General features: G+C 44.7%; 1 protein-coding gene across 4 annotated transcripts in view; it reads left to right on the plus strand.

The window, feature by feature from the left end:
• Positions 1-8,171: 8,171 nt before the first annotated feature.
• PEBP4 (phosphatidylethanolamine binding protein 4) overlaps positions 8,172-16,396 on the plus strand; it is a 206,452-nt gene continuing 198,227 nt past the window's right edge. For 2 of the 4 annotated variants that reach the window (XM_032800922.1, XM_075062752.1), the window contains exons 1-3: positions 9,338-9,436; positions 12,014-12,159; positions 14,902-15,034. In XM_032800922.1, the coding sequence (XP_032656813.1) occupies positions 12,020-12,159; positions 14,902-15,034 (273 nt within the window). In that variant the 5' untranslated portion in view covers positions 9,338-9,436; positions 12,014-12,019. Of the gene's footprint in view, positions 8,241-9,337; positions 9,437-10,501; positions 10,573-12,013; positions 12,160-14,901; positions 15,035-16,396 lie in introns of those variants that run through there. The other 2 variants (XM_032800924.2, XM_032800923.2) reach the window with 2 other exon arrangements.

The raw sequence follows: 16,396 nt of genomic DNA on the forward strand, positions 1-16,396 counted from the left end.
TGTTGTTGTGTTTTTCTTATATGTGAGAGCGCTTTGGCCCAGTGGCTGATAGTGTACCTTGTGCCATGCCTGAAACATCATGGCTGTTGCTCAAAGCAGTGCTTCTAGAAATGGCTTGTTTGCCAGACCTCTCCTGTGTCGCTTTCCTAACCATCTGATAAGTGCTGCAGACACCCAGATACAGGCTCCTACTAATTATGGTCAGTAGAACAATCCACTGCTCCCTCTCTGCACACGTTCAGATTCATCCTACTTCATGTTCCCTTGAGTTTTCAAAGCTGCCACTGTACACTGCTTTAAAATAATGTTGCTGATCTCTTGAATGAGATTTTCGTGAAGACAGGAACTTTTCCATTCAATAACCAGAAGTGCTTTTTAATGCATATTTTCCTGGACCATTAAAGGAGTAAAGAGCCCTAATTAATGGGGCGTGGGGCAAAACACTTTATCAAAAATCCAAAGTCTTACTATCATTCTTCAAGGGACCCATTTACCAAATATGAATCTCAAATGAGCCTGGCGCTATGTCTTGTAGTAGCTATTCTATCTTGTAATAAAAATGTATTATGACTTCTAGGTATGAAAGAGAGGTAGGTGGGTAGAGAACCAAGAACTCTTAACGTCTCCAAGTCCAATTATCCAGTCCTGGATTCTTAATTACCTATTATGATGAAAACAATAAGAACAAATCAAAATTGTACAACATGTGGGTTCTTAGTTACATACCTGTCCAGTCCACTTAAATAATGAGTAGAGGTGGGTGGAAAACTGTTTGCCATCGGGCAATAACTTTTGAGCATCTGAAACTTTTCACCATATCAAACCAGCATGAGAAGTCAAACTCACATTCATTCACTAAATTTGTGAAAAAATCAGAGCAGGTTAGCTGAAATGTTTTTTTTGTTTTTCTTTTGAGTTCAACCTTTAAAGTTACCTCTTTTAGCATAAATTCATTAAAATTTGAAAGGCATTTTGAACCAAAAAAATCTGTTTCAGAAATGACAAAATAGGATATTTCAACAATTTTGAAACTTTGGAAATGAGAACGGACCCTTTTTGCAGTTTTGATTTCAAGGATTTTCCAAGGGAAATTTTCTGACATGGTTTTTTCACAACCGCTCTATTTATGGGATCAGTGTCCATACCCTACGTGCTCCAAATTCTCCCCATTGATAAGACCCATTGAACTCTGCCAGCCCAGAGTGGTTCTGAACCTTAAACCATTGCCACACTTCTTTAAAGCTCTATTCAGCACATGAGCCAAAGTGTATGATGTGGCAGCGCAGGAAACTGGTAGAGAAGATGTTGGATCAAGTACTATGGCCTCTTCTACAGCTAGTGATCTACTGGAGACAGGAGAGGATAACAATATTTGGATGTTCCCCAAACACAATCAAAATGGTCTATGTTATTGGACAAAGATCACCATTGCTCAAACTTGTAAGCGATGACACTCTAGTACTGGAGTGCCACATGAAGAGATCAACCCCTACTATCCCAGATAGGGAGTGGACACCCTGCACAGCGAAGAGCCAGCAGCCTACAGGGCTTTGCTAACCAGGAGATACATTTCCAAGGTGAACAGGCAAGCAACTCCTCTACCTGCTGCTATGGAAAAGCCAGTTCAAAGTACTTCTTCTTGAATATGATCTAAAAAATGGCAAGACCTGGGCTCTGACTGGGGCAGATAGAAAACTCCCTTGCCAAGGCCCCTGCCTTTGCAAGTTCAGTTTTAGCAGCCAAAAGCAGAGGCTGATAATGGATGCACTGTGTGCACGTGTGGGTGGGTGTTTTTTTGTTTGTTTTTTAAGCTCTAAATCCAATCCTTGCTCTGCTGAGAATTGCAGGTAGACCAGGAAACTGCTGCTTTCCTGCATTGCTCAAAGATGGGAGTATCAGTACCATCAGTATTGACTGAGGCTGCATTGCTGTGCAAAGTTCCCTGTAACTTTAGGTTCTTCACTGGATCTTCTGATCTAGGACTATGCATGTTCTGTTACTGAACCTGCACTGCTATCTTGCCTCCCATGAAAGATCAAGATGATAGGATGACTGGACAGCAAGTGTGAAAAATTGGGACAGGGCATGGGAGGTAATAGGAGCCTATATCAGAAAAAGACCCCAAAATCAGGACATCTGGTCTCCCTAGAAGGAAAGGGGAATTATCAGCATGTCAGCTCTGTACTGCAGTTTTCCAAATCAAACCACAAACTGGTGTTGGAGCCCAGAACAGAGCCCCGGTCTCCTGCTGCTGTGCTTGGACCAAACAGCCTTACTAAGGTATCAAAAGAAGCTATGCTGTTTAGTTGCAATTTTGCAATCTCAGTATGCAGAGCCGGCCGTAGACCAAATGGCATCCTACGCAAGGAGTGTCTTTGGCACCCCCCTCCATTTGTTAAACGTTTGAATACCTTATTTTTGATTGCATTTGTAGCCCATTTCACAGCTCGGGTGCAAGGTTTGAATGTGTGATTTATCCCTGTCACATAACACTGACTGGCAACACCCCACCCCTTGTACCCGCAAGGACATGGCTGACAGCATTCTAGAAGGTTTGAGGAAAATGTACTTCTCAAAATCTGGAAGATTCCATGAGATTCTACAAAGGTCTAAAACATTCTAGGAGGTTAATGGAAAAATGAATCCACATACGGAATACCTGAAACATGTTACTTCAAACATTCTATCTTCCCTTTTGTCACTAACAACAAAAACACCTTCTCCTCCCCGAGCCCAGTAGCCCCAAAGCTTGGCATCCTGGGTGTTTGCCTGCCCCTAAATCCATCTCTGGTTGTATGTCTTACTGCCAACATTTTTTTTTTTTTTTTAATATTTGCCATGTTACATTAAACAGTAGGAGAGGTTTTTAAATGATGCCATGAGAAACTGTACACCTTTCTTGCTAAAAAAACATAACCCTCCTCCCCTCAAAAAAAAAAAAAAAAAAAAGAAGTCTTCTGGGGAGATACATAATTTCTCTTTATTGAATGACCAAATAAACTGAAAAGAAAAGCACCAGCCAATGCTCTGGGTTCCTGTGTCTTGGGGCCAGAGATATTTAGTTGCTCTGACATCCTCTCTCTCTGCAGGCAATTAACATCTTGCATCTTATGAGAATAGAGGTCACTGCATAAAATTTACTGCAGGTAAATTTAGACTCCATGAAATAACTTCACAGAGCATGGAAAATCACTGCCTGGGGAGGTCAGGGAGGCAAATATTGTTTCTGGATTTTAAATAGTGCAGGTTAATCTTAAACTAGAGCTGATTGGAAAACAGAATCTCTGTCCCCTGGGAAGATCCGATATTTTGAATCTTGCTTTTGTTCAGAATTGGAATGAAAAGTCAAATTTTCATGAATAGAAATTCTGAATTTTTTTTTTTTATTTGGAAACAAATGTTAGTTATCTCCTATTATTATCTCCTAGAACTGGAAAGGGACTTTGAAAGGTCATTGAGTCAAGCCCCCTGCCTTCATTAGCAGGACCAAGTACTGATTTTTGCTCCAGATCCCTAAGTGTCCTCCCCCCCAAGGATTGAGCTCAGAGGCTGGGTTTAGCAGGCCAATGCTCAAACCACTGAGCTATCCTCCCCCTATGTTTAATGGTAAAATACATATTCTATTTTATAATGACATATTAAAACTAGTAATACTGAAGTCAAGACAAAGTAAAGTCAAATGTTTCAATAGGATCAGAACAGGAGTCAAAGTGATTTGTTTTGATCCTTACCAAAAAAAAGACATGTTCCTGTCAAAAAATCAAAATATTTCACAAGACTGCATTTTTCTGCAGTGGAATTGAGCCTATTTTCCCAAAGTCCCCAGCTAGCATCCTAGCCATTGTACCATCCAGGATGTAAGCTGGCATGGATGGAATCTCCTTTCCCTCTATTGCACAGCTGGTCTTGTGTGTTCTGGGGGTGTGCTTTCTAAAGCATCAGGTACCCTGGAGATTCATTACTGGACTGGAAAGGCCAATGGCCTGATGTTTTGCTGCTGCAGCACCTGTTCTGGATTCTTTGAATTCAAATTAAAAGATCACAATCCACTAAAAATTGTAGTTCTGTATCAAAATGCCTTACCGTGTGTTAGACACCCTGAGGGTTACTTGTACCTGGCAGAGGTTCCAGGCAGGAGAAAATATTTTTCTTGTTGTCTGTGTACTTTGTAGTTGACAATATAGTTAGTTTCACTGTTTACTCTGTAGGATTAGTCAATTCACCCTTCTCTTGTGTGCAAGGACTTTTGGAGACTACAAAATGACAGAGATGTCAGAAGCAGCAGGCATATGACCTGACACGGCTTTGTGTCCTTAAAGCCTTATGGGAAGATACGTAACTTCTCATTTATTGAAGCACCAAGAAAACCAAAAGGAAAAGCACTAGCCAATACGCTGGATTCCCAATGCAGGGTCCAGATATCTCAGTCGTGCTGACACTTCTTCCGAGCACACAAACCACCAGGAAGTGCCACTGGCTGGAATGTTTGCTTTTGTTCTTGGGAAGCATACTGAATGTCATGATCAGACAACTGTTTGTGATCTGATGGGAGGAGGGGAAAAGTGTCTTATTTTTTCAACTCACCTCTTGTTGCACCAAGGAAACTCCCTTGGCATGATTCCTTCTTAATCATACCAGTGTGAGTGGGTGGAGGATCAGGTGGAATGGAAAAGGTCTGACACTTGGCGCATCTAAAAGGCAAAATATATACTCTTCAGAAGTAAATGGATGCATCATATCAGGTGGAGGTGATTAATTTGACAGTATTCAGAAGGGATGACTAAAAGTATGAGAACTACTCAACTTTTTCTCAAGATTCTAGCATCAAAGTCTCCTCCAGCACATCACTGGATTAAAGCATAGTGCTGCATCTTGCCCTCAGACTTATTCCCATCTTGTTGAGTAATGCTGAACAGATCTTACATAAAGAAGCAGTGCAGAATGAGTATCTGTAAAATGGGTCTTTTATTTATGTAGTATCAATGGCATCCATAGTGCTTTTGAGAAAGAGAAAAGAAAACTTGCCTTCTCCAAAAAGCTGGTGGCTGTCTACTGCAGCCAGTCAAAATGTAAAATTGTTGCAGGTCAAACACTGTTGCTGCAATCAAAACTGGTGTGTCTCACTCTATAGCTGGGTGAATCCCCACTGTGCCTGATTTAGGGCAAAGGATGGCTTCCCCCACCCTGCCATCCCAGATCACTCCAAATCAGAGACTTGAATCTGGGTTTGCCCCATCACAGGCTAGTGCAGTTGCCACCCAGTTTGTGTGTTCATTTTCATTCATTGTCTCTCACCCACCCCTCGCAACATAAACCAAACCTTCCCAGTGAAAGTATTACCCAGCTTCACTGAAGCCATATATCACTTAGGCGAAAATGTTCCAACCAGCTCTTCTCAAAATGGATCAATATTTTACTTTGGGGGGGGGGGCCCTCACCAGGAAGCTTACTAAAACCACAATTAGAGCAGTTACGACTTTTTTTTTTTTTTTCATTTACTGAGAAACCAGGGTTTTAGTAAACAAAAAATGTTGATAGTTTCACTAATGGCACAAATGAGCCAACAGTTTGCCACATAACTTCCAGGTTTTTGAAAAATTGGTGTTTTTGTGTTTTGTTTTCAATGAGGGGAAAAATCCTAGTTCAAAATATTTCAGTTGGCTCTATTTTGCTGAGAAATTATATTTTGCGTTGTGTGTTTTTTGTTTCAGATCAGATTGTTATCTTTTTGGGTGACTTTGGGTTTGTTTGGCCAGTGAACCAAAAATTAACTATTTGCACAGTTCTTCTTTCCTCACTGGCTCAGAGGCTGAAAGCACCTTTAAAGAAAGCTGCTGTAGACAGGCTGAAGTACTGTTGTTTGCTTGTTCATTGCCAGACAATATTGTGTCTGTGCATGCTGAGTCTCCCTTTACCAGATATGTATCTAGAAAGCAAACTGTCTATTGGCATTAAGCCTCCAGGGAGGTGGGTAGCGCTGGCTGATGATCATTTGACCTTGCAAATTAACATATAAGCCGCTGTAGTGAGCCTTGCAATGTGACTTCATGCCTGTAGCAGGCTCCACTCAGCAGTGGAGGGCATGGTGTTCTTGCTGTCATTACAGCTCTGCCCTCTGCACGAGTCATAAGATCATTATAATTACTCTGCAAATAGTGTTTTAGGGGATAACACCCAAGTTCATCTTACACCGGATACAGCAAAAAGGCTTGTTCTCAGCTGCTCAGTCTGCCTAAACAGTCATTCAGGGAACTCTGTTTGCCCCTTGCCCGTCCTCCTATCCCTTTGCTCATATTGTGTTTCATACCTATCCATGATGGAAGTGGTTGACAGTGTGTGTATCCTGCTCTCCTCCTCTCTGGAAAGCACGTCCCTGATCATGCCTCTTTGTAACCCAGTCTTGACTTGCTGCAGAATGGTGCTCAAAGCCACGCCTGGCAAAAGAATAAGCCGCACGGGGGAGGCAGGAACCCAACAGATGCCACGTCACTGTATCAAAAGCAAGTGAAGGGCCCAATGTGAGCAGCACCAACAGGTATTTATTGTGATGCAAGGAGTATCTTTGGGGGTGAAAAGTAGCAAGTGGATTAGCTATCAGAAAGGACACAAGGAAGTCGGGTCTAGTGGTGAGATCAGGGGAGATTAGGACTTAAGGACTACTGACTTCTGCTTCTGACTGGAGTGTGTGTAACCTTGGGGTTCTTCATCTGTGAAGTGGTGATGCCTTCCTTAAAGAGGATCTGAGATTAATTCATGTTCCTGCCCTTTACTGAAACCTCTCCAGGAGTGCAGTGACAGCTTGTAACGCGTGGGAAGTATGGATACGTACTTTGTAAGCCTTGATACAATTGCCGCAGGGGTGGTGGTGGAGATTGGTGAAATGTGTATCTGCACCAATGTAAATCCTAGTGTAGATGCACTGCTTTGGTGTAAAAGTGACTGGTACCAGGAGTTGCCCAATGCAAGCCCCTCTTTACACTGGTACAGCATGTCTATACTATACGTTACCACTGGTGCAAAACCCCCCAGTGTAGACCAAATGCCACTGTCCAAGCTCCTGGTGCTGGCTGACCCAGACTGGGCTGTGGGGTGGATCCCAATGTGAGTAGGCACTGCAGTAAATGTTACAGTGTATGCTTAGAAGGATGCTAAGAACTCCTTCATGACCTGTTACAATAAAGGGATTTCATCTACCAGGAACCGGGTTCTAAGCCATTGAGCAAGTGGGACAAACTCTCTAGGGAAGTTCTCAAAGTGTCACCACTGTCGAAATTCTGAAGTGAGTTAGAGAAGATGCCAGCAAGGAGGATGGAAGTCTGGGCCTGCAGAAGGCAGAGCACCAAACTGGACAATCCCAAGTTCACAAGGCCATGTGAGAGTCCCCTGGGCTAATCTCAAGTGGGTACTGGCAGCATTGTTGTTTTCCCTAACTGGGTTTCTCCATCTTTCAAAGGGAGAGACCTGTCAAAACAGGGAATGGAACCGTGTGCTTCTCTTAGGAGTGGGAAAAGCGAAATGTATGCTGCCAGCTATCTTGTTCACTTCAAGTAATATGGAAAGATTTGGTGGCTCAAAGCGACATAGCAAGCAGTGCAAAGTCATGAGCTTCATGTGCTGGGGGGGCTAGAATTTCACTTGATCTGCACATGCAGCTACCACTGACCTCATTCGTCATTCCACCAGTTATACTGGGGAATATGGAGCTCTTGAAATCGTTAACTCCTGTATTACAGTAGAGGATGAGAATATAAGGCCTGGCTCTGCAGTCGTTGGTCATGCAAGCAGGCACCTTGATTTCCGTGGGAAAAGAATTACTCACCTGAACTGGTGTGTGCAGGATCAGGGCTCTAATTATAGGGCTTGCCCATCCCTGAATGTGGGAACATTGTGCAATTACTCCCAAACCTGAGGATGGCTCCCATTACATTCCTGGTTCCTCTTCTCTTGATGACAGTGGCATTCTTGCTTGCCTGTGCGCTCTCTGCATGTCTGTAACTATTATGTTACGATAGAGCATGTGTTGTAATACATATAAGCAAAAACACTGTCAGCTGGGAATGACACAGCCAGAATCAATTAGCCAGCCGTCTTTATTGCCTGGTGCATCCTGCAAATAAACATTTCAAGGCTGGATCCTTCCCACTTAGCTTGGAGGCAGTCACTTGGGAATATAGTGATTCAGAGCTGTGCAGAGATTCACTCTTCTGGTTCTTTGTAGACTTGCAACCTCTGAAATTAAGGTGGGTGCCTCAGAGTTTGCTTGTTTTAGAAAGTATGCTTAAAGCCTTCTCACAACCTATGGAGATGGGAATAGGGTTTGCTCAAACCTGGGCTGAGTTTGGGATTTATATAATGGCGGATCTCGGATTGTCTAGTGCAGGGGTTCTCAAATTGGGGGGTCAGGACCCGTCAGGGAGTTATTACAGGGGAGTGGGGGTCATGAGCTGTCAGCCTGCACCCCAAACCCTGCTTTGCCTCCAGCATTAGATTGGTGTTAAATTAACAACACTTTATGTATTTATAAGGGAGGGTTGTACTCAGAGGCTTGGTGTGTGAAAGGGGTCACCAATACAAAAGTTGGAGACCCACTGGTCTAGTGACTGGAGCGAAGGAACTGCAGTCCAGGATTTGCCGAGAGCAAGGTCTCACAGAGCCGTGGGACTGGGCATTGAGATTCCTGGATTCTATTCCTGCTTTCCCACATGTTACTGACTTGAATCAGTATCTTAACCTCTCCATGTTTCCGTTTCTGCTAACACAACTCCCTTCTCCACGCTCCCGCCCGTGAGGTAGGTGAGTATTTGTAAAGCACTCTTGGATCCTCTCATGAAAAGCCCTGTAGAAGGGGTAGCACGTAAAATACAAGGTGCACACTGAACTGGGAGACTGCACCTACAAAACAACTGGTCACCCCAGACTGGTCTCTCGCTTAGGAATTAGCAGCTGCCCTTTTTCTCTTGGGTATTTGCCCCTCCTCACATATTCTCTCTCCCATCCCCGGCTTCCAGTCTTGCCCTCTGCTCTCCTACTGAAGAAACCATCTCTATGGCAACCTAAAATGCTCTCTCCCAGTGTCTTCAGCTGGAGTTCAAGGACCACTCCCTCCAATGTCAAGATCTTCCCAGAAGGAAACATATCAACTAACCCCCAACAAATGCTCCATTGCCCCCCCCTCCCCACAGAGAACGGGGAGCCAGAATTGGAACCTGCCTCTAACTGTCAAGTCTGAGATGACTGACAGTTGCAAAACCCATTCGGCTTCAGCTCCTGCTTCCCTGCTCATCTCACTTTCCTGCCCTGGCACCTGCCAGCTGTCACTCTGGCTGGGCATGAGGATTGACCGAGGGTTACAAAGTCCAGCCAGCTGCAGTGTTTATCTGCCTGCTTGACGCAGATAAGTTCCCTGCTCCAGCCTGGCCTGATTCTTCTGCTCCAGGTAAACTGTAGAGATTTGGGGCGGCTATGACCTGCTTCTGGAGAGGGGGCTTTGGAAGGGCAATTTCCTCTTCCTGTTGGTTGCTCCCTAATTCTTCAGGAATAACCAAGAGAGGCAGAAATAGAGTTAAGTGTCCCAGAGAAGGGAAAAGAAGTAGCAAAGAAGTCCAACAGGAAAGATGGACTCGTGCTTAATGCTCTTAAGTGGGACTTGTATCCAATCTCTGCTCGACCTTGGGCAAGTCACTTAATCTCTGTCCTCAGTTGCCAACTATCTGCTTGGATGTTGTAGCCATTGCAAGCTCCTGGGTGGGGACATACTCTTACTACGTGTACGTACGACATCTAGCATGGTGGGGCCTGTAAGGGCACGTCTACGCTGCAATCGAAGACCCAGGCCACCGCCGTGGCTGACGTGGGTCAGCACACTTGGGATGTGGGGTTATACATTTGCAGTGTAGATGCTCAGGCTGGAGCCTGAGTTTTGAGACCCTCCTGCCAGGCTCAAGCCCAAACCCGAACATTTCTACTACTGTTTTATAGCCCCAGCCCAAGTCAGCTGGCCCCAGCTCTGAGACTGGTGCCGTGGGGTTTTTTATCGCAGCGTAAATGTACCCATAGCATCCTACCACATACAGATCCACAGTTCTCCTGGAATAAGCTCTCTGACCCCTTCTTGATTTACAAATTTTGAATAACAAGGCTCAACTGAAGGCTTAAAGGTGCCACAACCCCTCTGGTGGGGGACATGCTCTGCCTAGTAACTGGAGGGAATCCACTGCAAGAGGCTATGGTGGAACCACTCGAAGTGAATTACTGTGTGATTGTCTAGAATGGGAACCCCAGGCATAAAATCTTCATATATTATAAAGGCAGCGTGTGCTCATCTAGTCTGACTTGCCTAGCACAGGACATAGGACTTCTCTGAATTAATTCTAGTTTGAACTAGAGCAGAGATCTTAAGAGGGGGAAGCCAACCTTGATTAAAAATATGCAGAATGAATTCCCTTTTGACTCCTTGGTCTCTCTACTGTGCTCGTCACTGAGGATCCAAAACCCCTTCTCACTCAGTGATGAGCTCGGGACGGTAGGAGCTGGCTAGCTGCAGCGTCCATGGAAATTGTTCTCAGTAGTTAAGTGCATTCATTTGAACTTCTTGGGTGAAATGAGGCTGTGTTTCATGCAAACCTCCCTCCTCTTCCCCCACACTGCGAAGCTGTGCTTCAATGTGTTACAAAAAGCAGCAGGGAACTCACATGACTACTCAGAGAGAAACCTTGTTTTAACCCTGGCTAGTACTGCAGAGTAAGGATGTCTGCTCTGATCATTGACTAGCCAACAGGGTGTTGTCCCTCAGGATGCGCACTCTCTGAGCAGTCAACTCTAAGACATGCTACACACTGATGGGGACTAGGCACTACTGTTGTAAAAATAATACTCTGGAGGCCTGGGTGTGCTAGGCACTGCACGCACGTAGTGAGAGAATGCCTGCCCTCAAGAGCTTACAGTCTAAAAGGACAAAACAAAGAATAGGTGGGTGGGAGGGAACAGAGTCAGGCTTGTACTTCAGGGGAATCAAATCCAGATCTCTTGACTCCCAGTCTATCATCCCATATTCCCATCTACTGGCCCAGATTGTATCAGAAAGGAGACCAGAACACTGTCTTCTCTTTCTGGGGTTTTCTGGGTTCAGCCCCAAACCTCATCTGCTCCAGCTGCATGTTTTTTGGAGCTGCGGTATTGATTCAGCTATGGAATTCAAAATGCAAGAACTGCCATGCTAGATCAGACCAATGGTCCATCTAGCCCAGTATTCTGTCTCTGGCAGTGGCCAGTACCGGAGCTTCAGGGCAGTGTAGCAGGTTGCATCCATGAATGTGTTAAGGAAAATGTTGATAGAGCCATTGCTATAGCTGGAAGAAAGCCCAACAAGGCCTGAGGGAGGAGAGAGGGAGTATGGAGTGGGGGCATGGAGGAATAATGGGTACACTCGAATTGAGTTTGCATCAGATATAGCAACGGAAAGCCCCTCACTGTCCTCTCCCTCCTGTGTACCCAAAGCAAACAGCAGAAGTACAGCTGATTTATTTTTTCTGAGGTCTGCTCAGCTGCCTGTTATACAAGGCAGCAATGGGGCCCTCCGAGAAGCAAGGTCTTGCTAAGGGCTAGCAGCAGACAGAGCTTGGCAGGACTCCTACATTCCTTGGTGCTGTCTGTCATTAGTAAATGCAATTACCCTCTGACATAACGGAGATATAACTGATGTGCAATTTGGCAGAGGCAAAAGTGATTTGTAAGAAAAGCTGCAGACAAAGCAAAGCCAATCTCCAGGACTAGATAATGAGCAGGCTAAGAGATGCAGCTCGCACTGCCAGTGAAACAGCAAGGCAACTGCAAACAGTCTTGCTGCAATAGAGCTGTAAGGGAGATGAGGTGTGTTCTCTGGTGGAGGGCTGGCTCCTCAGGAAGTCCCTGTACTGCACCCTGTACCTGAGGGAGCAGAGGCCTTGCTGAGAAGGTCTGGGGTGCTGCTTTGCCAGTGGAAAGTCCTAACCCAATGTCCCTTTGTCCCTGACAGGTCAGGATGAAGCTGCTGGCTGCTGTGGTGCTGGTTGCAGGCCTGGCTGGCGTCACTGCCTGGGGAGGTGAGGCCTTCGCAGGGGATGAACACATGGGCACCTGCGTCTTTGAGAAGTTGACCGGCCAGGACTACAAGTTCTGCAGGTGAGCAGCTTCCACTTGTTGCTGTTCTCAGACTTGCCAGTGCCTTGAAACACCATATATCTGGGGGGCCTATGGAGGAGCAGCCTGCAGGTCTCAACATGCTTAGGAATGTAGGACTTGGCATACCAGATTGACCTGATAAGCCATTGCATCAGATATTCTCCGGCTGCCAGCTGTAGGCTAAGCTCATACATGAAAAGAAGGTAGTTCCTCACGCAGTGGGTCTCCATGTGCAATCCTGCACGCAACGGAAGGGAAAGGACGGTGACCCTTCCTGACCCTTGTGGTAAACTAATGGTGCCCCGAAGCATGAAATCTGATTTCCTTTCTCTTTTGGGCTGCAGCTACAAATGCTATTGTTCATAATGTTATCCAGGCCCTTCATAAATCTGGCTTGTAGCCTCCTAGGGTACTGAATGTGAACCCTGATAGCATTACGGGGCAAAGCTGAATCCATTGTCCATCTGCTCTGATGTTGACCTTAAGTTCTGACCAAGGTAAACCACAGTCCGCTGGGACTTCTAGTCTTTGCATTATTTTATGCAAGGTTGGTTCTTGCATCCTCACCTGCTCACATTTTAATCATTCCCTGACCTGTACAATACAGTCGACTGTAACTTTATTTTGTATAGCCTCTGTCCCGCAAAATGTTTCACTGAGTCAAAGATGAAGATAAATAATAGCTAGAGCAGGCTGAAAAAACCTCAAAACATGATTTTCTTGTGGGGTTTTCCACATTGTTTGTTTTCTAAAGAGCCTTTTCTGCCAAAAAAAAAAAAAAAATTGTTTTGAGGAAGGTGGTGGTGTGTGTTTGTTTGTTTGTTTTAAAAAAAACAAAAACAAAAAAATGCAACCAAAAAACCCACAATAGCCATGGCAGGAGAGGCCCTTGGGAGCTCAAAAGCGAACATGTCAAGAGAATACTTGACCTGAGATTTGAAAGGAGGAGAAAGCAGGAAAGCTACTTTTACAGGCCTTGCGAGCAGAAGAGAAGGCATCAAGGCTTTGGGGAAATAACACACCTTATGCCTCCTAACAACTGATCCACTGGAGAATAACAGGCCACTGATGTTACTGGCTAACAATGGTGCCCCTTTGCTCAGGTTGTAGAGGATCTGCGGTTTTGGTGCTTCAGGGCTATGGCTCAAACTCTATTGAGGATTTGTATGGGGTATTGGACCCAGAAGCACAGCTTGGAGGCCAGTAGGAGACAAGAAGGGACAGTGCATGTGTCTTTCCTTTTATTTTTAACAATATTACTATGGGCTTTTGCATAAAAATAGCATCTCCATTTTTTCAAGGTGAACTGAAATGCTCTTTTTAAAATAAGCAACTTAAACTGAGCTCCCAAATTATTAAGGTCAGTGTAGACTTAACCTTGCTACTTATCAATATATTTTATCCCATCTCTGATTTCCTCCCACATGTCACCAACAAGAACATCTTGCTTTGAACTCTCCACCTCTCCTGCCTTATGTGCACAATCATTCCTGTCCTGTGCGTATATTGTGCATTCACTTAGCTTCCCACTTGGCTGGAAGATTTAACAGCTCCTCTTACAAGGTTCATGTCCGCTCCAGCTAATCTTTAGAGCAGCCCTATGCCATGCCATCTTTCTGTTGATCTGGAGCCTGCATAAAGGCATGACCTGTAGTTATGATTGCAGTGTGAATTGTTCTAGGTCTACGACAATGTGTAGTTTCTCTGTGGTGTTACATGACATGGTAAGGAAAAATGATTAGGAAGTCTACCTTGGTTATTTATACAGCCCCTGTTATCAGACCATCACAGTACCCTATGCCAGATAGGGAAGCATTTTTAGCATCATTTTACAGATGGGGAGAAGAACCGGGGCATGGAGAGATGAAATGACTTGCCCAAGGTTGCACAGGAAACTTTTTTGTGGCAGAGCAGTGAATTGAATTGGGGTCTAACAAGTCCTAGACTAAAACCTTAATCAGAGGGCAATTGGAAGGGAAACGTTCCAGCAGAGGGACTCTGATCGCATCTCTTGCTTTTGTGCACCTTTGGAAAATAAGCCACAACAGAATCTAGCAAAATGTTATGATAGTTCAATAATCTGCTCCTAACTATAGGTGGGCTGGAATTTTTCACATAGGGTGGGCAGGTACACCAGGCGCTAACAATGTGCCAAAAGGTCTTTGAAGATCACAAATGGCCAAGAGCTGGGTTTTAGATCTCAGATCCCAGCTCAGAAAAGAACTTAATGTGATGGATGCTTCCATTGTGCTCTGAGAGATGAACCATTAAAGGAAGTTCAAGGGGGCTTAGAGTTCATTTTCCTTCTAGTATCATGGCCCTGGTTTAAGGACCTCATAAGACTGGCCATATTGTGTCAGACCAAAGGTCCATCCAGCCCAGTATCTGTCTATCGACCGTGACCAATGCCAAGCCTCCCAGAGGGAGTGAACCTAACGGGCAATGATCGAGTGATCTCGATCTCTCTCTCTCCCTCTCCCTCTCTCCCGCCATCCATATCCACCCTCTGACAAACAGACTAGGGACACTGTTTCTTACCCATCCTGGTCAATAGCCATTAATGGACTTAACCTCCATGAATTTATCTAGTTCTCTTTTAAATCCTGTTATAGTCCTAGCCTTCACAACCTCCTCAGAAAATAAGAGCTGATTCATTCCTCATTTCCCCACAAAAGCTGCCCTACACGACACCACAGTCTCACCCCAGTGTTTTCTCTCCTTCTGCCACTTATTCCTTTTCAGAGGGGACTTGGAGGTTTTCTACCCAGAGCTGGGAGACGTTGGCTGCACATACATCCCCAAGTGCAATCAGTACCGGAAACGGATCAGCAAGGAGTGGCACAGCCCAAAGATTGCATATCCACAGGCTGACAAGGTAAAGTCTAAATCAAGTCCCTTATGTGTAGTTGCACTGGGCCATACTGAAGAATCTGTGGGCTTTTGTCTAGGTATTTGGATTGAGGATTAAACGTGGACAAATTTCTCATGTGATCTTGAATCACAGTTTGCCGTAAATGAGAGGCTTCATTAGAGAAAATAGCTACCGCTTATAGATCGGCACTGACAAGCTTCCATACAGCTCAGGCTCCAGCCTTGTTTTCCAAGGACCATACCCTTGCCTGGAACTCCACACTGTGCACAGACTCTAGTGTCAGAATAATACACCGCAAGGAAGTGCATCATTAGGAGACAGTGTCCTTTGGGAATCAGGGAACAGGAATTCAATAGGTTTTCTTAAAGGACAAGGGCTATCTGTACACTGGGGATCCTAATTTCTTTGTGAAATACTCAGCCATATATCTCTATAAACTGAAGTTTTTCACTGAGCCCCTAAACTGGTGGGATTGTAGCTAGTAATCTGTGCTCTGCATAAAACATTCCTGCAGGGAGGGAGCCAAGTGGTTGGTATTTGAGCCCAGAGAGAGCGTTTAAACTCAGGTGCTCTGTGGGTGATACTTGTGTTGTGGAAGAAAACCAGCTCTTGCTTCAGTCGAGCATCAAAATCCAGCCGAGATGCATTGAGTGAAATAGGAGATTCAGATTCTGGGTGGGACTTTCACAAAAAATTCCTCAATGGTCTCTGTCTGTCTGCTTCTATTGTCTTCAGTGGAAAAAGCCTCCACTGGCTGCATTGGGAGCAGAGGTGGGCCAACAGGTGTGCATATACCCAGTGGCGTTTCATAGATTATTATTATTAGGGTTGGAAGGGACCTTAGGAGATCATCTAGTCCAACCCCCTGCTCAAAGCAGGACCAATCCCCAAATGGCCCCCTTAAGGATTAAGCTCACAACCCTGGGTTTTGCAGGCCAATGCTCAAACCACTGAGCTATCCCTCCCTCCCAGAGTTGGCCCTGGCATCTTCATAAAAGTGCAATTCCATGGCTGGTGGATATAAATGTCAGATAAATTGTAACAATAGGTTAGTTCTTATAACTGTGCTAATTCACTGATGCTTAACAGGGAGTGCAGCTTGGCTTGCTGCTTCTTGGTTTCCAAATTCCCTAGCGCTTTGATTTAGATTCACTTGTATTTATTTTTGAAGATAACTGCTCAGTTGGCTTTTTCTGATGAATCCTTTCGTAGATGGCTGAAGCAATTTAAAGTAGGCCTTTTTGGTTCTTCTGAAAATATAACAGGGAGTGCTTGTGGAAAATCTCACTGTCTGCCCTTAAACCCTGTGAGTTCTATTAAGATATCAGGTCGGCTTTTTACAAACATGATTTTAAATGAGATTTT

The sequence above is a fragment of the Chelonoidis abingdonii genome, chromosome 2, assembly GCF_003597395.2.
Source record: "Chelonoidis abingdonii isolate Lonesome George chromosome 2, CheloAbing_2.0, whole genome shotgun sequence".
Taxonomy (NCBI): Eukaryota; Metazoa; Chordata; order Testudines; family Testudinidae; genus Chelonoidis; species Chelonoidis abingdonii.